Genomic DNA, 23,723 nt, shown 5'->3' with positions numbered 1-23,723 from the left:
TGAATAATTTCGCTAATATCATCTATACGGCTTATTTATATATCACAGTTCATCTAATATGACATAACAGACAATATAAATAACATAGAAACACGATATATACTCAAGAATGAATAAAATATGTCATTATGTAACAGGTAGAGGTGGCCACAACCGCTCCCTCTTTGTTGTGGTAAACACTACCATCTAGTGACGGCCTTTTGAAGCCGTCTATTGTTATAATTATTATATGTAGTACATTATTATTATACGTATATGTATTATTATTATACATATACGTATTATCATTATTATTATTATTGTATTATACTATTATTATTATCATATGTAATGTTGTTAATATTATTATTATACATATTATTATTATTATCGTTATTATTATTATTATTATTATTATTATTCTTTCAACAAACCGGCCGTATCCCACCGAGGCGGGGTGGCCCTAAAGGAAAAACGAAAGTTTCTCCTTTTACATTTAGTAATATATATAGGAGAAGAGGTTACTAGCCCCTTACTCCCGGCATTTTAGTCACCTCTTACAACACGCATGGCTTATGGAGGAAGAATTCTGTTCCACTTCCCCATGGAGAATTATTATTATTATTATTATTATTATATAAATTATTTGTAATTTTTATTCACATAAAAAATATAAGATTTACTGTTATTCCTTATTGCAATAATTGTATAAATATGTCAACCCATTCATGACTGCATATTGGAATGGACAGTTTACTCTGAAACAGCCAAGCAATGGACCATTTCTCCTAGGTTGAGCTCAGTTTCAAGGCACTTTTCATCACGAAAGCAATCAAAATTATATCTATTTCTGTAATATATCTTCCATTCTATCAAATGAGACCAAAAAACGAGAATACAACCATAAAAACCATTTGAAATTACTGCTAAAGGGTGGCTAATTGCTGAGAAGCGAACTCCATTATTTATGACAAGATTTTTTTCATTTTTGGTGTACCTTAAGAAGCATCTTTCCATCATACATTGCCCAAGTTTCAATAAGATAGTCCAACAAACAAATGAGATACAATTCCCGAGATCAAGAGCAAGAGCCCCTCACCAGTGTCAAGGAACCTGCCTTGAGGTCTGCTCGCTTGTGGAAATTTTGCTCGTGTATGGAAGCAAAAAATTGACCCATCGACTGCTCGTATTTGGAAAAACTCGCACGTGGACACGTTCGCAAGTAGAGGTTCCACTGTATACAGTTTACTGTAATGCTTCTGTATAGTATAATAATCTTCATTGTTTTAGATAAAAATATATACAGTGGAACCTCAAATATCGAACTTTCTTTGGTCCAGAAGGCTGTTCGAGTGCCTTTACCGAATGAATTTATTCCCATCAGGAATAATGTAAATTAAATTAGTCCATTTCAGACCCTCAAAAATACACTTATAAAAGCACTTACAAAAATACACTTACATAATTGGTCGTGTTGGGAGCAGTTCGATTTTTGAGGTTCCACTGTACAGTGGAACTTAGACTTACAAGTTTAATCCGTTCACCTAGCTCGAAACTCAATTTGCTCTTATATCAGATCAATTTTCCTCATTTTATATTAATTGAAATGCCGTTAATCTGTTTCTGCAGAATTTCTGCTCTCTGGAGGCAGGACAAAATACAGTGGACCCTCGACCAACGGTTTTAATCCGTTCCAGAGAGCTCGCCTTTAGTCGAATTAGCCGTTAGTCAGATTAATTTTCCCCTTAAGAAATAATGGAAATCCAGTTAATCCATTCCAGACAGCCAAAAGTATTACAAAAAAAATAATTTTTTTCTACATGAAATATACATTTTCCTACACAGAAAACAATGAGACATGCCCAATACATACATAAATAAATACTAAAATGACATTTACCTTTATCGAAGAGTATTGTTGAGTGATGAGACACTGTTTTTCTGGAACATTGTGGGATTTTCAGTGATACATGAGTAAAGGCTTCACTTTGCAATCCCCACTAGCATTACAACAAAACATGAGAGTTAGCCTGTCTTTCATAGGCTTGTGTCCTGGGAGTGCCTTTTCCTCCTGAGTAATGAGTAATGTAGGTCCTGTTTAGCATTTTCTTCCAGAACAGGCCTGTTTCGTCACAATTAAACACTTGTTGGGGTTGGAATTTTTCAGCTTCGCCATGCCTTATCACACTGTGTATGCCACTATGATTCTTAAATCTCTCAAACCAACCTTTGCTGGCCTTTAATTCACCAACATGAGCACTAGTTCCAGGCATTTTTTTCCTGTTCACCTGGGTATTAGTCGACTGGTGTGGGTTGCATCCTGGGGGACAAGATTAAGGACCCTAATGGAAATAAGTTAGACAGTCCTCAATGACGCACTGACTTTCTTGAGTTATGTTTAGTGGCTAACCCTCTGGGGTTAATTGTTTCTCGGTATTCTCGATCAGCCACACCAACAACAGTCTCTCCACATCTTCAAGTAGTGCAGCTGACCGTGGCGCAGCAGCAGCTGACCGTGGTGCAGCAACAGCTGACGGTGGTACAGCAACAGTTGACCGTGGTATGATAGTATTTCGATAGTATTTCTCACCCTTTTAACCACAGGGTTAGTACTAACAGCTTTCTTGGGACCCATGGTGGCTTATTTAGCAGTTACAAGCCCCAAAAACACTGGAATAATGCAAAATATATTGCATGTACACATGGAATCAGGTAGTAGGTTGGTGGACAGCAATCGCCCAGGGAAGTACTACCGTCCTGCCAGATGACTGTGAAACAGAAACCTGTAACTGTTTTACATGATGGTAGGATTGCTGGTGTCTTTTTCTGTCTCATAAACATGCTAGATAACAGGGATATCTTGCTACTCCTACTTACACTTTGGTCACACTTCACAGACACGCACATGCATATATATATATACATACATATAGGTAGTAGGTTGGTAGACAGCAACCACCCAGGGAAGTACTACCATCCTGCCAGATGACTGTGAAACAGAAACCTGTAACTGTTTTGCATGATGGTAGGATTGCTTGTTTCTTTTTCTGTCTCATAAACACGCTAGATAACAGGGATATCTTGCTACTCCTACTTACACTTTGGTCACACTTCACAGACACGCACATGCATATATATATACTACATCTAGGTTTTTCCCCTTTTTCTAAATAGCTCTTGTTCTTTATTTCTTCTATTGTCCATGGGGAAGTGGAAAAGAATCTTTCCTCTGTAAGCCATGTGTGTCGTATGAGGCGACTAAAATGCCGGGAGCAGTGGGCTAGTAACCCTTTCCTGTAGACATTTACTAAAAAAGAGAAGAAGAAAAACTTTATAAAACTGGGATGCTTGAATGTGTGTGGATGTAGTGCGGATGACAAGAAACAGATGATTGCTGATGTTATGAATGAAAAGAAGTTGGATGTCCTGGCCCTAAGCGAAACAAAGCTGAAGGGGGTAGGGGACTTTCGGTGGGGGAAATAAATGGGATTAAATCTGGTGTATGAGGTAGGTTACTGAAAGCAGTGAAGAGTTTTTACGAGGATAGTGAGGCTCAAGTTAGAGTATGTAGGAAAGAGGGAAATTATTTCACAGTAAAAGTAGGCCTTAGACAAGGATGTGTGATGTCACCATGGTTGTTTAATATATTTATGGATGGGGTTGTAAGAGAAGTAAATGCGAGGGTCTTGGCAAAAGGCGTGGAGTTAAAAGATAAAGAATCACACATAAAGTGGGAGTTGTCACAGTTGCTCTTTGCTGATGACACTGTGCTCTTGGGAGATTCTGAAGAGAAGTTGCAGAGATTGGTGGATGAATTTGGTAGGGTGTGCAAAAGAAGAAAATTAAAAGTTTTTTTTTTATTATCACACTGGCCGATTCCCACCAAGGCAGGGTGGCCCGAAAAAGAAAAACTTTCACCATCATTCACTCCATCACTGTCTTGCCAGAAGGGTGCTTTACACTACAGTTTTTAAACTGCAACATTAACACCCCTCCTTCAGAGTGCAGGCACTGTACTTCCCATCTCCAGGACTCAAGTCCGGCCTGCCGGTTTCCCTGAATCCCTTCATAAATGTTACTTTGCTCACACTCCAACAGCACGTCAAGTATTAAAAACCATTTGTCTCCATTCACTCCTATCAAACACGCTCACGCATGCCTGCTGGAAGTCCAAGCCCCTCGCACACAAAACCTCCCTTACCCCCTCCCTCCAACCCTTCCTAGGCCGACCCCTGCCCCGCCTTCCTTCCACTACAGACTGATACACTCTTGAAGTCATTCTGTTTCGCTCCATTCTCTCTACATGTCCGAACCACCTCAACAACCCTTCCTCAGCCCTCTGGACAACAGTTTTGGTAATCCCGCACCTCCTCCTAACTTCCAAACTACGAATTCTCTGCATTATATTCACACCACACATTGCCCTCAGACATGACATCTCCACTGCCTCCAGCCTTCTCCTCGCTGCAACATTCATCACCCACGCTTCACACCCATATAAGAGCGTTGGTAAAACTATACTCTCATACATTCCCCTCTTTGCCTCCAAGGACAAAGTTCTTTGTCTCCACAGACTCCTAAGTGCACCACTCACTCTTTTTCCCTCATCAATTCTATGATTCACCTCATCTTTCATAGACCCATCCGCTGACACGTCCACTCCCAAATATCTGAATACGTTCACCTCCTCCATACTCTCTCCCTCCAATCTGATATTCAATCTTTCATCACCTAATCTTTTTGTTATCCTCATAACCTTACTCTTTCCTGTATTCACCTTTAATTTTCTTCTTTTGCACACCCTACCAAATTCATCCACCAATCTCTGCAACTTCTCTTCAGAATCTCCCAAGAGCACAGTGTCATCAGCAAAGAGCAGCTGTGACAACTCCTACTTTGTGTGTGATTCTTTATCTTTTAACTCCACGCCTCTTGCCAAGACCCTCGCATTTACTTCTCTTACAACCCCATCTATAAATATATTAAACAACCACGGTGACATCACACATCCTTGTCTAAGGCCTACTTTTACTGGGAAAAAATTTCCCTCTTTCCTACATACTCTAACTTGAGCCTCACTATCCTCGTAAAAACTCTTCACTGCTTTCAGTAACCTACCTCCTACACCATACACTTGCAACATCTGCCACATTGCCCCCCTATCCACCCTGTCATACGCCTTTTCCAAATCCATAAATGCCACAAAGACCTCTTTAGCCTTATCTAAATACTGTTCACTTATATGTTTCACTGTAAACACCTGGTCCACACACCCCCTACCTTTCCTAAAGCCTCCTTGTTCATCTGCTATCCTATTCTCCGTCTTACTCTTAATTCTTTCAATTATAACTCTACCATACACTTTACCAGGTACACTCAACAGACTTATCCCCCTATAATTTTTGCACTCTCTTTTATCCCCTTTGCCTTTATACAAAGGAACTATGCATGCTCTCTGCCAATCCCTAGGTACCTTACCCTCTTCCATACATTTATTAAATAATTGCACCAACCACTCCAAAACTATATCCCCACCTGCTTTTAACATTTCTATCTTTATCCCATCAATCCCGGCTGCCTTACCCCCTTTCATTTTACCTACTGCCTCACGAACTTCCCCCACACTCACAACTGGCTCTTCCTCACTCCTACAAGATGTTATTCCTCCTTGCCCTATACACGAAATCACAGCTTCCCTATCTTCATCAACATTTAACAATTCCTCAAAATATTCCCTCCATCTTCCCAATACCTCTAACTCTCCATTTAATAACTCTCCTCTCCTATTTTTAACTGACAAATCCATTTGTTCTCTAGGCTTTCTTAACTTGTTAATCTCACTCCAAAACTTTTTCTTATTTTCAACAAAATTTGTTGATAACATCTCACCCACTCTCTCATTTGCTCTCTTTTTACATTGCTTCACCACTCTCTTAACCTCTCTCTTTTTCTCCATATACTCTTCCCTCCTTGCATCACTTCTACTTTGTAAAAACTTCTCATATGCTAACTTTTTCTCCCTTACTACTCTCTTTACATCATCATTCCACCAATCGCTCCTCTTCCCTCCTGCACCCACTTTCCTGTAACCACAAACTTCTGCTGAACACTCTAACACTACATTTTTAAACCTACCCCATACCTCTTTGACCCCATTGCCTATGCTCTCATTAGCCCATCTATCCTCCAATAGCTGTTTATATCTTACCCTAACTGCCTCCTCTTTTAGTTTATAAACCTTCACCTCTCTCTTCCCTGATGCTTCTATTCTCCTTGTATCCCATCTACCTTTTACTCTCAGTGTAGCTACAGCTAGAAAGTGATCTGATATATCTGTGGCCCCTCTATAAACATGTACATCCTGAAGTCTACTCAACAGTCTTTTATCTACCAATACATAATCCAACAAACTACTGTCATTTCGCCCTACATCATATCGTGTATACTTATTTATCCTCTTTTTCTTAAAATATGTATTACCTATAACTAAACCCCTTTCTATACAAAGTTCAATCAAAGGGCTCCCATTATCATTTACACCTGGCACCCCAAACTTACCTACCACACCCTCTCTAAAAGTTTCTCCTACTTTAGCATTCAGGTCCCCTACCACAATTACTCTCTCACTTGGTTCAAAGGCTCCTATACATTCACTTAACATCTCCCAAAATCTCTCTCTCTCCTCTGCATTCCTCTCTTCTCCAGGTGCATACACGCTTATTATAACCCACTTCTCGCATCCAACCTTTACTTTAATCCACATAATTCTTGAATTTACACATTCATATTCTCTTTTCTCCTTCCATAACTGATCATTTAACATTACTGCTACCCCTTCCTTTGCTCTAACTCTCTCAGATACTCCAGATTTAATCCCATTTATTTCCCCCCACTGAAACTCTCCTACCCCCTTCAGCTTTGTTTCGCTTAGGGCCAGGACATCCAACTTCTTTTCATTCATAACATCAGCAATCATCTGTTTCTTGTCATCCGCACTACATCCACGCACATTTAAGCAACCCAGTTTTATAAAGTTTTTCTTCTTCTCTTTTTTAGTAAATGTATACAGGAGAAGGGGTTACTAGCCCATTGCTCCCGGCATTTTAGTCGCCTCATACGACACGCATGGCTTACGGAGGAAAGATTCTTTTTCCACTTCCCCATGGACAATAGAAGAAATAAAAAAGAACAAGAGCTATTTAGAAAAAGGAGAAAAACCTAGATGTATGTATATATATATATGCATGTGCGTGTCTGTGAAGTGTGACCAAAGTGTAAGTAGGAGTAGCAAGATATCCCTGTTATCTTAGCGTGTTTATGAGACAGAAAATTCAAATTCAAAGTTTATTCTCTATAAGGATTACAATGCTGAGTTTACAGAATTTGGTTATTGTATTGTTTACATGTAGTAAAATAATAATTACAGAGTGTACCACTAGAACAGAGTAAGGTTATGAGGATAACAAAAAGATTAGGTGAAGAAAGATTGGATATCAGATTGGAGGGAGAGAGTATGGAGGAGGTGAATGTTTTCAGATATTTGGGAGTGGACATGTGAGTGGATGGGTCTATGAAAGATGAGGTGAATCATAGAATTGATGAGGGGAAAAGGGTGAGTGGTGCACTTAGGAGTCTGTGGAAACAAAGAACTTTGTCCTTGGAGGCAAAGAGGGGAATGTATGAGAGTATAGTTTTACCAACGCTCTTATATGGGTGTGAAGCATGGGTGATGAATGTTGCAGCGAGGAGAAGGCTGGAGGCAGTGGAGATGTCATGTCTGAGGGCAATGTGTGGTGTGAATATAATGCAGAGAATTCATAGTTTGGAAGTTAGGAGGAGGTGCGGGATTACCAAAACTGTTGTCCAGAGGGCTGAGGAAGGGTTGTTGAGGTGGTTCGGACATGTAGAGAGAATGGAGCGAAACAGAGTGACTTCAAGAGTGTATCAGTCTGTAGTGGAAGGAAGGCGGGGTAGGGGTCGGCCTAGGAAAGGTTGGAGGGAGGGGGTAAAGGAGGTTTTGTGTGTGAGGGGCTTGGACTTCCAGCAGGCATGCGTGAGCGTGTTTGATAGGAGTGAATGGAGACAAATGGTTTTTAATACTTGACGTGCTGTTGGAGTGTGAGCAAAGTAACATTTATGAAGGGATTCAGGGAAACCGGCAGGCCGGACTTGAGTCCTGGAGATGGGAAGTACAGTGCCTGCACTCTGAAGGAGGGGTGTTAATGTTGCAGTTTAAAAACTGTAGTGTAAAGCATCCTTCTGGGAAGACAGTGATGGAGTGAATGATGGTGAAAGTTTTTCTTTTTCGGGCCACCCTGCCTTGGTGGGAATCGGCCAGTGTGATAATAAAAAAAATAATAAATAGGTTTTTCTCCTTTTTCTAAATAGTTCTTGTTCTTTATTTCTTCTATTGTCCATGGGGAAGTGGAAAAGAATCTTTCCTCCGTAAGCCATGCGTGTTGTATTAGGCGACTAAAATGCCGGGAGCAATCAGCTAATAACCCCTTCTCCTGTAAACATTTACTAAAAAAGAGAAGAAGAAAAACTTTATAAAACTGGGATGCTTGAATGTGTGTGGATGTAGTGCGGATGACAAGAAACAGATGATTGCTGATGTTATGAATGAAAAGAAGTTGGATGTCCTTGCCCTATGCGAAACAAAGCTGAAGGGGGTAGGGGAGTTTCGGTGGGGAGAAATAAATGGGATTAAATCTGGAGTATCTGAGAGAGTTAGAGTTAAGGAAAGGGTAGCAATAATGTTGAAGGATCAGTTATGGAAGGAGAAAAGAAAATATGAATGTGTAAATTCAAGGATTATGTGAATTAAAGTTAAGGTTGAATGCGAAAAGTGGGTCATAATAAGCGTGTATGCACCTGGAGAAGAGAGGAATGTAGAGGAGAGAGAGAGATTTTGGGAGATGTTAAGTGAATGTATGGGAACCTTCGAACCACGTAAGAGAGTAATTGTGGCAGGGGACCTGAATGTTGAAGTAGGAGAAACTTTTAGAGAGGGTGTGGTAGGTAAGTTTGGGGTGCCAGGTGTAAATGATAATGGGAGCCCTTTGATTGAACTTTGTATAGAAAGGGGTTTAGTTATAGGTAATACGTATTTTAAGAAAAAGAGGATAAATAAGTATACAAGATATGATGTAGGGCGAAATGACAGTAGTTTGTTGGATTATGTATTGGTACAGAAAAGACTGTTGAGTAGACTTCAGGATGTACATGTTTATAGAGGGGCCACAGATATATCAGATCACTTTTTAGTTGTAGCTACACTGAGAGTAAAAGGTAGATGGGATACAAGGAGAATAGAAGCATCAGGTAAGAGAGAGGTGAAGGTTTATAAACTAAAAGAGGAGGCAGTTAGGGTAAGATATAAACAACTATATGAGGATAGATGGGCTAATGAGAGCATAGGTAATGGGGTCGAAGAGGTATGGTGTAGGTTTAACCCTTTGACTGTCGCAGCCCCCAATCCTGAGGTGTCTCCTGGTGTCACAAAATTTAAAAAAAAAAAAATTATTTTTTCTTATGAAATGATAGAGAATCTTTTCCCGATTGTAATGACACCAAAAAAACGAAATTTGATGGAAAACTGACGGAATTATGCTCTCGCGAAGTTAGCGAGCTTGGCACTGTTTACAAATCGGCGATTTCGCCCACTTTGAGCCCTATTTTCAGCTAATTCCTTTGTTCCAGTCTCCCAAACTCATAGCTATTTCTTTAGAACTCCATTTTTTCTATCGATTGAGTCCAAGAAACTGCCCATTTACCGATTTCAACTACCTAATAATGTGATCAGAAATTTGCAATTTGGCCAATGAAAACTAAAAAATATGACAATTTCAAAATAAGGTACAGAATGAACAATGCAGATATTCCTGGCTCTAAAATAACATTTTCTTTGTTCATCAGTCATGTCTCCAGGCCCCTATGATATTACTCTTGCTTTCGATTTTGAATTTTTATTCAAACAAAAAATAGAAGACTTACTATTATGCAGACTACTGCAATACTGTAATAATTGTATAAATAGTATCAACCCATTCATGACTGCATATTAGAATGGCTAGTTGGACATTTATTGGACAATGGCATCATTTGTTTACTTTTCAACATTGGCAAAAATCAAACATTTCCCCTACTTTGAGCTCCATTTCTAGGTTCTTTTTATAGTAAAATCAATCAAAATCACCTCTATTTCTATAATATGTATTCCATTCTATCAAATGAGACCAAGAAAACGAGAATACAACCATAAATACTATACGAAAATAGACCACAAAGTCGGCATTTTAATTAAAAAATTGGTCAGTTTTTTTTTCTCATTATGCACTGCGTGCTCCAGGATTTTTTTTATATGGTGCACACTGACCACACAGACCCATTCTCTCACATGTGGGCCTACCAGCTTTCTCCTGCTTGATTTGAAGCCGCTAGAATTTATGAGTATATATACGTCAAACACAGTACCTCGTAAGACGTATATATACGGCCGTGACAGTCAAAGGGTTAAAAATGTAGTGTAGGTATTGGGAAGATGGAGGGAATATTTTGAGGAATTGTTGAATGTTGATGAAGATAGGGAAGCTGTGATTTCGTGTATAGGGCAAGGAGGAATAACATCTTGTAGGAGTGAGGAAGAGCCAGTTGTGAGTGAGGGGGAGGTTCGTGAGGCAGTGGGTAGAATGAAAGGGGGTAAGGCAGCTAGAATTGATGGGATAAAGATAGAAATGTTAAAAGCAGGTGGGAATATAGTTTTGGAGTGGTTGGTGCTATTATTTAATAAATGTATGGAAGAGGGTAAGGTACCTATGGATTGGCAGAGAGCATGCATAGTTCCTTTGTATAAAGGCAAAGGGGACAAAAGAGAGTGCAAAAATTATAGGGGGATAAGTCTGTTGAGTATACCTGGTAAAGTGTATGGTAGAGTTATTATTGAAAGAATTAAGAGTAAGAGAGAGAATAGGTTAGCAGATGAACAAGGAGGCTTTAGGAAAGGTAGGGGATGGGTGGACCAGGAATATAGTTTTAGTGGTTGGTGCTATTATTTAATAAATGTGGAAGAGGGAAACATTATATAGTATGCAAAACAGTATTATAGATAAGGCTAAAAGAGGTTTTTAGGTGATGAACAAGGATTAGGAAAGGTATGGACCATTTGGAAACAAAAGTGCAGTATGATAACAGCATTTATGGATTTGGAAAAGGCATATAGGGTGGATAGGGGGGCAATGTGGCAGATGTTGCAAGTGTATGGTGTAGGAGGTAGGTTACTGAAAGCAGTGAAGAGTTTTTACGAGGATAGTGAGGCTCAAGTTAGAGTATGTAGGAAAGAGGGAAATTATTTCCCAGTAAAAGTAGGCCTTAGACAAGGATGTGTGATGTCACCGTGGTTGTTTAATATATTTATAGATGGGGTTGTAAGAGAAGTAAATGCGAGGGTCTTGGCAAGAGGCGTGGAGTTAAAAGATGAAGAATCACACGCAAAGTGGGAGTTGTCACAGCTGCTCTTTGCTGATGACACTGTGCTCTTGGGAGATTCTGAAGAGAAGTTGCAGAGATTGGTGGATGAATTTGGTAGGGTGTGCAAAAGAAGAAAATTAAAGGTGAATACAGGAAAGAGTAAGGTTATGAGGATAACAAAAAGATTAGGTGATGAAAGATTGAATATCAGATTGGAGGGAGAGAGTATGGAGGAGGTGAATATATTCAGATATTTGGGAGTGGACGTGTCAGCGGATGGGTCTATGAAAGATGAGGTGAATCATAGAATTGATGAGGGGAAAGAGTGAGTGGTGCACTTAGGAGTCTGTGGAGACAATGAACTTTGTCCTTAGAGGCAAAGAGGGGAATGTATGAGAGTATAGTTTTTACCAACCCTCTTATATGGGTGTGAAGCATGGGTGATGAATGTTGCAGCGAGGAGAAGGCTGGAGGCAGTGGAGATGTCATGTCTGAGGGCAATGTGTGGTGTGAATATAATGCAGAGAATTCGTAGTTTGGAAGTTAGGAGGAGGTGCAGGATTACCAAAACTGTTGTCCAGAGGGCTGAGGAAGGGTTGTTGAGGTGGTTCGGACATGTAGAGAGAATGGAGCGAAACAGAATGACTTCAAGAGTGTATCTATCTGTAGTGGAAGGAAGGCGGGGTAGGGGTCAGCCTAGGAAAGGTTGGAGGGAGGGGGTAAAGGAGGTTTTGTGTGCGAGGGGCTTGGACTTCCAGCAGGCATGCGTGAGCGTGTTTGATAGGAGTGAATGGAGACAAATGGTTTTTAATACTTGACGTGCTGTTGGAGTGTGAGCAAAGTAACATTTATGAAGGGGTTCAGGGAAACCGGCAGGCCGGACTTGAGTCCTGGAGATGGGAAGTACAGTGCCTGCACTCTGAAGGAGGGGTGTTAATGTTGCAGTTTAAAAACTGTAGTGTAAAGCACCCTTCTGGCAAGACAGTGATGGAGTGAATGATGGTGAAAGTTTTTCTTTTTCGGGCCACCCTGCCTTGGTGGGAATCGGCCAGTGTGATAATAAAAAAAAAATAATTAACACACAAACATGATATATACTCTAGAATGAATAAAATAGGCCATAATATGGTGAGTGGTTGTGGTGGCGGCAGCGGCCATTCCCTCTCCCACTCTGACTATAGTATCTTCCTATGCTCTTATTGTAAGAGAGAACTGAGTGTTTGTGAGGCTAACTGCACTAGATCACTAGTTTCATATGGAAAACTCTGAAACAATGTATTTATAAATAAGAAATATTTAATAAAAACATAAACATAATAGAGAATGTAAAGAAATAAACTGTTTATATAAAGTGTACTTTCACACTTGGAGTAGAGATGGTGGTTGAGGGTGGAGTAGAGCAGCATATGATGTCAGTGGCCCTATGAACCTCCAACAACAGCAATGGAGGAGGTAGTTTCGTTTCATCCTTTTTCTATCACTTAATCACTTAACTTACTTGCTACACTCTTATTGCTACATTTTATCGCTGAACTTAACTGCTACAATTGTTTTACTTTTTTTCACTTCACTCCTCACTGATTTATGTGTTACACTCTTATTGCTACACTTTATCACTTGCTTATGTTTATCTATGATTTCATGCTTTAACTCCATGAAAATCATCTTCTTTTTCTTCTCAGCACTGTCCTTTGCACTTACTTTCTTAGGACCCATGGTTAGAAAAAAGAAATTTGCCCAAATGACTATAAAAAAATGCAAGCAAGCACGAGAGAAATGCCTCTACAGTGGTAAACATGTGCACTGCTCACCGGATGTTCTGGCATTCACTGCGCCAACTGTTGGCAGCATTTTGAAGTTCTTTATTATTATTATTACGTATAATGTATTATTATAATTATTATTATTATTATTATTATTATTATTATTATTATTATTATTATTTTTTCTTTCAACACACCAGCTGTATCCCACCAAGGCAGGGTGGCCCGAAAGGAAAAACGAAAGTTTCTCATTTTACATTTAGTAATATATACAGGAGAAGAGGTTACTAGCCCCTTGCTCCTGGCATTTTAGTCGCCTCATACAACACGCATGGCTTATGGAGGAAGAATTCTGTTCCACTTCCCCATGGAGATAAGAGGAAATAAGCAAGAATAAGAACTAGTAAGAAAATAGAAAGAAAAAAAACAGAGGGGTGTGTATATATATGCTTGTACATGTATGTGTAGTGTGACCTAAGTGTAAGTAGAAGTAGCAAGACGTACCTGAAACCTTGCATGTTTATGAGACAGAAAAATGGACACCAGCAATCCTACCATCATGTAAAACAATTGCAGGCTTACGTTTTACACTCACTTGGCAGGACGGTAGTACCTCCCTGGGCGGTTGCTGTCTACCAACTTACTACCTAGAATTATTATTATTATTATTATTATTATTATTATTACTAATTTAGCAAGAGCTGGTGAGGGGCTCTTGATCTACAGAGTTGGATCTGTGCTTCAGTTCCCTAAATTATTATTAATAATAATAATAATAATAATAATAATAATAATAATAATAATAATAATAGGAGCTTCAGAACACCATCACTAGTTGGCACAGCGCACTGTTTACCTTGCTGTGGGAGTATTTCTCTCATGTTTTGCTTACATTTTTTACAGTCATTTGGCCAAGTTTTTTTTTACAAACCATGGTTCCTAAGAAAATAAGTGTAAAGGACAGTGCTGAGAAGAAAGTGAGGATGATTTCCATGGAATTAAAGCATGAAATCATAGCCAAACAAGCGAGGTGTGCAGGTTGTGGGTTGGGGGGAAGCGAGGGAAGCTAACTTGTAACTCAGAGCAAAAAAATCGACCGAGCAACGGCTTGTATCTCAAAAAACTTGCTTGTTGGGACACTTGTAAGTTGAGGTTCCACTGTACTATGGTTTAAATTATTGAATAACTTTTTTTCTTTTGTTGCTTTGTCTTTTCCAGCATCGATGTGTTGCAATCTTCAAAGACAAGAAAGGTGCAGGCGCTCCTGCTGGCTTTGCTCTGGGCAGTGTTGAGGGACGGGTGGCAATACAGTATATCGTGACAGCATCTCCCCGGGACAACTTTACTTTCAAGTGTCACCGCTCCAATGGTACCTCTAATGGTTTTCAAGACATTTATGCTGTAAGTCTTACAGTTTCAGTACTTTTGGGTGTAATGAATTTAAGTATGTATACAGGTATCTCTCGCATAACAACAGAGATAGTTTAACAAAACCTACCCAAAATGTCAAGCAAAATCCATTTCTTTTGAAGACTTGCTGTATAATACAGTGCTGTATAATCAGAGATGCAATCCTGAAGAAAATGAATATCACAGATCATGTCACACATCCAATACACATCAACTGGTGGGTCTAATATGCTTTCACAAATGTGCTGATATTATTTATACCATTTTTACAATAATGCAGTAGTTTGCTTAACAGTGAATAAAAATTCAAAATGGAAAGCAAACGTAATGTAGGAGGGGCCTGGAAAGGTGACTAATGAACATAGAAGATGCTGTTTTAGTTCTAGGAATGTTCGCATTGTTAATTCTGGACCCTATTTTGAAATTGGCCTTTCATAAATTTTGTATGAAATTGGCCAAATTACCAATTTCTGATCACTTTCTTGGGTAGTTGAAATATGTAAATGGGTGGTTACTTGTACTCAATCAATAGAACAAAAAGAGTTCTGTCGAAATAACTATGAATATAGTTTACTGGAATAATGGAATTGGCCCAAAATAGGGCTTAAAATGGGCGACATCGCTGATGCATAAATATTGCCGAAACCACTAACTTTGCGAGAGTGTAATTCCGTAAGTTTTTAACCCCTTCAGGGTCCAAGGCCAAAATCTGAAGTGGTGCTCCAGTGTCCAAGAAATTTTGAAAAAAAAAAAAAAAAAATTCTTACAGAATTAGAGTATATTTTTGTGAAGGTAATAAGACAAAAATTTTTTTTTTCTGATCAGTACTAACCGAGATACAGCGGCGGGAAGTTGACCCAAAATGACCGGGTGGCGGCAACATCTGTGACTTCCGCAAAATCCCATTTTTTTTATTTTACGTTTTTTATACTTTTTTCTCTTCTTCTCTAAGTTTTTTCTTTTTCTAATAACATTTGTGGCCTGTGAGACCAGTATAATGTATATTGTATAAGTGTACACTCATTGTATTGCAACACAATAACTGCACTAATTTGTTTATCATTATATTGCTTACAAAACTTGTTTACAAGTTTATTGTAAACAAAATGATGAAAATATTAGTGCAATGGTTATTGTGTACAATGAATACAATGGTATGGTACATATAGTACCATATGGTACAATGGTGTACCATATGATGCAATGGTACCATATGGTACATTGTACCATACAGTATGATACCATATTGCAATTGTACCATATGGTACAATGGCACCATATGATACAATGGTACCATATGGTACAATGGCACATGATACAATGGTACCATATGATACAATGGTACCATATGATACAATGGTACCATATACAATGGTACCATATGATACAATGGTACCATATGCAATGGTACCATATACAATGGTACCATATGGTACAATGGCACCATTTGGTACAATGGTACTATATACAATGGTACCATATGGTGCAATGGTACCATATGGTGTAATGGTACCATATGATGCAATGGTACCATATGGTACATTGTACCATACAGTACAATGATACCATATGGTTCATTGTACTATATGGTACTGTTGTATTCAACACAATAAACACACTAATATTTTCATTATTTTGTTTACAATAATTGTTTACAATAAAAATATTCAAAAATGTTGTATATTAGTAATGTTCTATTATATATTTACAAGTGTACAGGAACTTTACGTGTTCCTTGAGGTGGATGACAAAGCACTTTGTCTTAGAAACTGGGAAACTGCGGAGTAAGTAGCTAGCTTGCGTCGCCACTCACTCAGTCTTGGCTGGTGTCTCATGCCACCAACACCTATTGACCATATGGTACATGGTATCATATGTTACAGGGTACCATATGGTACATTGTACTATATGGTATAGGGTACCATGCAGTACAGGATAACATATGGTGCAGGGTACCATATGGTACATGGTACCATATGGTACAGGGTACCATATGGCACAGGGTACCATATGGCACAGGGTACCATATGGTACAGAGTACCATACAGTACAGGACACCATATGGCACAGGGTACCATATGGCACAGGGTACCATATGGTACAGAGTACCATACAGTACAGGACACCATTTGGTACAGATACAGGGATAACTATGGAAATAAGTCACCCTGACTTTTTTGGGTTATCCTAGGATTTTATACGTATGCTGCTATGTATGATAATCTATGTAATTGTATTTCTGTACACCTGAATAAACTTACTCAAGTGCATGTGGCATCATAAGCAAGTTTATTTAGTTATACACAAATAAAGTTACATAGAATATCATACTTAGCAGCATATGTTTGGAGAACCTAGGGTAACCCAAAAAAGTCAGAGACTTATTTCCATTAGGGTCCCTGTACCCTGTACCATATGGTACCACTCTACCATACGATACCATTGTACCATATGATACCATTGTATGACATGGCACCCTTGTACCATATGGTACCATTGTACCATATGGCACAATGGTACCATATGGTTCAAAACCATAGAATTCGTCTTTATCTCCACTTCCATCAGTCTTAGAACTGTAAGTTGTGAAGAGGAGAGTCAGAATTCGCCCGGAGAGTGAGTGGGGAGTGAGAGCTTCCTTGCCGCCAGGCACAATGAACAAAGCTACTTTGCCGGCGTTCCCACAATGCCATGCTGGCGTCCAGATTTTTTCTATGGTGTGCACACTGACCACCCAGACCCATTCTCTCAGATGTAGGCCTACCAGCCTTCTCGCGCTAAATTTGGCGCCGCTAGTATTTTGGTGTAGATCTACGGTTTGGACCCTGAACGTAAAGCCATAGATCTACTGGACGGACCCTGAAAGGGTTAAAGAAATCCTATGATTGTTTTTCAGTTTAGGTGTCGTGCATCAAGTAAAAGCAAAACAAGAACCGCAGAAAATCTGCAAATATTCAAAATGGAGACCCTTCTGCAAAAATGTTACATAATCAAAATTAGATAATTTAGAATGCAGTACACACAATTTGAAGAGCTGATTGCACTAATAATGGAAGAAAGGAACCTAAGAGTAGTTGACAAAAAAAAAAAAGGAGTGCCACCAGAAAGTCATGTAAATGAAATTGTGAGAAACACCTGTGCTACACTGGAACACTGTAAAACAGTCTTTACTTATATGGATGAGCAAATTTTAAAATTTTAATTAAATATGCAAAAGTGGTATGGTAATTGCATCTATAAGCTGCATGGCATTAACCATATACAGGTCTCCCTCAACATTCGCGAGGGTTAGGGGATCAAGAGCCTCGCGAATGTTGAAAAACCGTGAATGTTTGGTGCCCCAATGTATTGTAGGGAAATATAATACAATACTGCTTCCTTAACTTGTTGAACCATGAATAATCATAAAATACATGAAAACATCATAAATTGTACTAAATATATACATGTTATGCTTTAATAACATGTATGTTATTAAATACCACAGACTCCACCACTTCCTCAACCACTGCAAGTCCCTACTACCCTCCCACCGACCCCCACAACTGGCAGCCATCCCTCCCACCACTCAGTGTGGTGAGTGTTTTGTTTGTTCATTATTTGCTATTAAACTACAGTATAAATAATGTAAACCCATTCATGACTGCATATTGGAATGGCAATTCGGACAGGTATTGGACGGTGACATCGTGTGTTTACTCTTGAACACAGCAAAGAATTAAACATTTCTGCTACTGCTAATAATAATAATAATAATAATAATAATACGATATAATTGAAGAAGGAAATTGTACAAAAATACGAGGGAGTGGTTGACACATCGTCAGTGTGGCTTTGTTTATGCTGGAGTGAGCATTAGTCTCCCTGCTCTTCCAAACATTTCACAAAAATTCAGCAGTTGAGGCAGTGGTATTTAATAACATATATGTTATAAATAATAATAGTACATATTATTAATAACATGTATTATTATTAATAACATGTATGTTATTAAATACCACTGCCTCAACCGCTGCCTCAACCACTGCCTCAATTGCTGCCTCAACAGCTGCCTCACCCACTGCCTCAATCGCTGCCTCAACAGTTGCCTCACCCACTGCCTCAGTCACTGCCTCAACAGCTGCCTCAACCACTGCCTCAATCGCTGCCTCAACAGCTGCCACAACCACTGCCTCAATCGCTTCCTCAACAGCTGCCTCACCCACTGCCTCAATCGCTGCCTCAACAGCTGCCTCACCCACTGCCTCAATCGCTGCCTCAACAGCTGCCTCAACCACTGCTTCAGTCGCGGCCTCAGCAGCTGCCTCGCCCACTGCCTCAATCGCTGCCTCAGCAGCTGCCTCACCCACTGCCTCAGTCACTGCCTCAACAGCTGCCTCAACCACTGCCTCAATCGCTGCCTCACCCACTGCCTCAATCGCTGCCTCAACAGCTGCCTCAACCACTGCCTCAACAGCTGCCTCACCCACTGCCTCAATTGCTGCCTCAACAGCTGCCTCACCCACTGCCTCAACCACTGCCTCAACAGCTGCCTCAACCACTGCCTCAATCGCTGCCTCAACAGCTGCCTCAGCCACTGCCTCAATCGCTGCCTCAACAGCTGCCTCACCCACTGCCTCAATTGCTGCCTCAACAGCTGCCTCAACCACTGCCTCAATCGCTGCCTCAACAGCTGCCTCACCCACTGCCTCAATTGCTGCCTCAACAGCTGCCTCACCCACTGCCTCAACCACTGCCTCAACAGCTGCCTCAACCACTGCCTCAATTGCTGCCTCAACAGCTGCCTCAACCACTGCCTCAATCGCTGCCTCAACAGCTGCCTCAACAGCTGCCTCAATCGCTGCCTCAACAGCTGCCTCACCCACTGCCTCAATCGCTGCCTCAACAGCTGCCTCACCCACTGCCTCAACCACTGCCTCAACAGCTGCCTCAACCACTGCCTCAATCGCTGCCTCAACAGCTGCCTCAACAGCTGCCTCAATCGCTGCCTCAACAGCTGCCTCAATAGCTGCCTCAACAGCTGCCTCAATCGCTGCCTCAACAGCTGCCTCAACCACTGCCTCAATCGCTGCCTCAACAGCAGCCTCAACAGCTGCCTCAATCGCTGCCTCAACAGCTGCCTCAATCGCTGCCTCAACAGCTGCCTCAACAGCTGCCTCAATTGCTGCCTCAACAGCTGCCTCAACCACTGCCTCAATCGCTGCCTCAACAGCTGCCTCAATCGCTGCCTCAGCAGCTGCCTCAACCACTGCCTCAATCGCTGCCTCAACAGCTGCCTCAATTGCTGCCTCAACAGCTGCTTCAACCACTGCCTCAATCACTGCCTCAATCTCTGCCTCAACAGCTGCCTCAATCGCTGCCTCAACAGCTGCCTCAACCACTGCCTCAATCGCTGCCTCAACCACTGCCTCTACCACTCCAGTCGCAATCAATCTACAAGCACCAAACACAATGAAGCGCCCTTCGTCCGAGACGCGTCCAATGTGCGGCCTGAGCCAGCCTCATATGTTCCGCCGGTGGCATTGTTTACCAGCCAGCCTCCGCAGTAACATTCAAGCATACAATCGGAATATTTCGTATTATTACAGTGTTTTCAGTGCTGTTTCTGGAAAATAAGTGACCATGGGCCCCAAGAAAGCTTCTAGTTCCAACCCTACATCAATAAGGGTTAGAATTCCAATAATGAGGAAGAAAGAGATCATTGATAAGTATGAAAGTGGAGTGCGTATCACTGACCTGGTCAGGTTGTACAAGAAACCCAAATCAACCATCTCTACTATTGTGGGCAACAGAAAGGCAATCAAGGAAGCTGTTCTTGCCAAAGGTTTAACTGTGTTTTCGAAACAAAGATCGCAAGTGATGGAAGATGTTGAGAGACTCTTATTGGTGTGGATAAATGAAAAACAGCTAGCAGGAGATAGCATCTCTCAAGCGATCATAAGCGAAAAGGCTAGGAAGTTGCATGAGGATTTAATTAAAAAAAGGCCTGCAACTAGTGATGATGTGAGTGAATTTAAGGCCAGCAAAGGTTGGTTTGAGAGATTTAAGAATCGTAGTGGCATACATAGTGTGATACGGCATGGTGAGGCTGCCAGTTCGGACCACAAAGCGGCTGAAAAATATGTGCAGGAATTCAAGGAGTACATAGAAACTGAAGGACTGAAACCTGAACAAGTGTTTAATTGTGATGAAACAGGCCTGTTTTGGAAGAAAATGCCAAGCAGGACCTACATTACTCAGGAAGAAAAGGCACTCCCAGGACATAAGCCTATGAAAGACAGGCTTACTTTGTTGATGTGTTCCAATGCTAGTGGTGATTGCAAAGTTAAGCCTTTATTAGTGTATCACTCTGAAACTCCCAGAGCGTTCAGGCAAAAGAATGTCCTCAAGGATAATTTGTGTGTGCTGTGGAGATCAAACAGTAAGGCATGGGTCACTAGGGACTTTTTCTATAACCGGTTACACCATGCATTTGCCCCCAATGTCAAAGATTACCTAACTGAAAAGAAATTAGAACTTAAGTGCCTCGTGGTGTTAGACAATGCCCCTGGTCATCCTACAGACGTGGCAGAGCGACTTTATGGGGACATGAGCTTCATTAAGGTGAAGTTTTTGCCTCCTAATACCACTCCTCTCCTGCAGCCCATGGACCAGCAGGTTATTGCAAACTTCAAAAAACTGTACACAAAAGCTCTGTTTGAAAGGTGCTTTGTAGTGACCTCAGAAACTCAACTGACTCTAAGAGAGTTTTGGAGAGATCACTTTAATATCCTCAATTGTATAAACCTTATAGGTAAGGCTTGGGAGGGAGTGACTAAGAAGACCTTGAACTCTGCTTGGAATAAACTGTGGCCAGAATGTGTAGACAAAAGGGATTTTGAAGGGTTTGAGGCTAACCCTGAGAGGAGTATACCAGTTGAGGAATCAATTGTGGCATTGGGGAAGTCCTTGGGGTTGGAGGTTAGTGGGGAGGATGTGGAAGAGTTGGTGGAGGAGGACAATGAAGAACTAACCACTGATGAGCTGATAGATCAACTTCAAGAGCAAGAGGCCAGACCTGGGGAAACTGGTTCAAAGGAGGGGAGAGAGAAATTGAAGGAATTGCCTACTTCAAAAGATTAAGGAAATGTGTGCAAAATGGCTTGAAGTGCAAACCTTTTTTTGATGAAAATCACCCTCACACAGCTATTGCAAGCCGTGCTGGTGACTGTTACATTGACAATGTTGTGAACCACTTTAGACAAATCATAAAGGAACGAGAGGTACAGGCCACTATGGACAGATATGTTGTGCGAAAGAAGTCCAGTGACTCTGAAGCTGGTCCTAGTGGCATTAAAAGAAGAAGGGAAGTAACCCCAGAAAAGGACTCGACACCTCAAGTCTTAATGGAAGGGGATTTCCCCTTCTAAACACTAACACTCTCTCTCCCCTCCTCCCATCCCATCAATCATCACCAGATCTTCAATAAAAGTAAGTGTCATGTAATTGTGCATGCCTTTTTCAGTTTGTGTGTACTAAAATTAACATTTCATGTGGTAAAAAAAAATTTTTTTTCATACTTTTGGGTGTCTTGCACGGATTAATTTTATTTCCATTATTTCTTATGGGGAAAATTCATTCACATACCGAACATTTCGCATAACAGCCAGCCCTCTTGCACGGATTAAGGTCGCTATGCGGGGGTCCACTGTATTGTGAAATGTTTGGAAGAGCAGGGAGACTAATGCTCACTCCAGCATAAACAAAGCCACACTGACGATGTGTCAACCACTCCCTCGTATTTTTGTATAACTTCCTTCTTCAATTATATCATATTTATTATTATTATTATTATTATTATTATTATTATTATTATTATTATTATTATTATTATTACTATTGTTATTACTATTGTTATTATTAGCAGTAGCAGAAATGTTTGATTCTTTGCTGTGTTCAAGAGTAAACACATGATGTCACCATCTAATACCTGTCCGAATAGCCATTCCAATATGAACTCATGAATGGGTTTACATTATTTATACTGTAGTTTAATAGCAAATAATGAACAAACAAAACACTCACCACACTGAGTGGTGGGAGGGCTGGCTGCCAGTTGTGGGGGTCGGTGGAAGAGTAGTAGGGACTCGCAGGTGGCGGGAAACTTGAATATGATTTGGCGGCTGGGAATTTGGTGGCTGGGAATTTGGCGGTTGGGAATTCGCAAATGTGTGAAGCCCGCGAAAGCTGAAAACATGAATGTTGAGGGAGACCTGTATAGATTTGTATAAGGATATTAAATAATCTCCATGGGGAAGTGGAACGGAATTCTTCCTCCGTAAGCCATGCGTGTCATAAGAGGCAACTAAAATGCCGGGAGCAAGGGGCTAGTAACCCCTTCTCTGTTATATATTACTAAATTTAAAAAAAGGAGCTTTCAGTTTTTTTTGGGTCACCCTGCCTCAGTGGGATATGGCCAGTTTGTTGAAAAAAAAATAATCTCTAAGGAAAATATCCTAAAACTATCATCAGGGAAAATGTCAGCAAAGCAGTTGAAGCTAGGCAGGTTGCAAAATAAACTCTTACTGAGACTATGCTATGAAGCTCTACTGTGTTGAGCTTTATCGCATAACAAAATGTTGTTCCAGGAAAAGCTAATTCTGCAACTTGTCTCAGTCTTCATATCTGTCAACAGTATGCCACATCATCCAGCAAAACCAATTAGTAACTTATTCTTGTAACCCCGAGGGCATTGATGAATTAATATGAGAGACAAAAGGGCAGTTGTCTGGGGAAGCCCCCAGGTATTTCCTTTTGTGGGTTGTCTAGTAAGGAACTTGATAGATAGGACTGAGTGGAGACGAATAGTTTTTGAGACTTAATAAACTGTTAGAGTGTGAGCAGGGTAATATTTTGTGAAGGGATTCAAGGAAACCAGTTATCTGGACTTGAGTTCTGGAGTTGGGAAGTACAGTGCCTGCACTTTAACTCTTTGGGGGTTTCGGCCATACTAGTACGGCTTACGCCCCAGGGTTTTTGACGTACCTGGAGTTTACCTGGAGAGAGTTCCGGGGGTCAACGCCCCTGCGGCCCGGTCTGTGACCATGCCTCCTGGTGAATCAG

At 40.6% G+C, this 23,723-nt stretch overlaps 1 protein-coding gene across 1 annotated transcript in view; it reads left to right on the top strand.

The window, feature by feature from the left end:
• Rae1 (ribonucleic acid export 1) overlaps positions 1-23,723 on the top strand; it is a 54,281-nt gene that overhangs the window by 5,999 nt on the left and 24,559 nt on the right. The window contains exon 2 of the mRNA XM_053775815.2: positions 14,430-14,612. Within this exon, the coding sequence (XP_053631790.1) occupies positions 14,430-14,612 (183 nt within the window). The remainder of the gene's footprint in view (positions 1-14,429; positions 14,613-23,723) is intronic.

This window comes from Cherax quadricarinatus, chromosome 6, assembly GCF_038502225.1.
Source record: "Cherax quadricarinatus isolate ZL_2023a chromosome 6, ASM3850222v1, whole genome shotgun sequence".
NCBI lineage: Eukaryota > Metazoa > Arthropoda > Malacostraca > Decapoda > Parastacidae > Cherax > Cherax quadricarinatus.
This window is presented reverse-complemented; position numbering and strand designations above follow the sequence as displayed.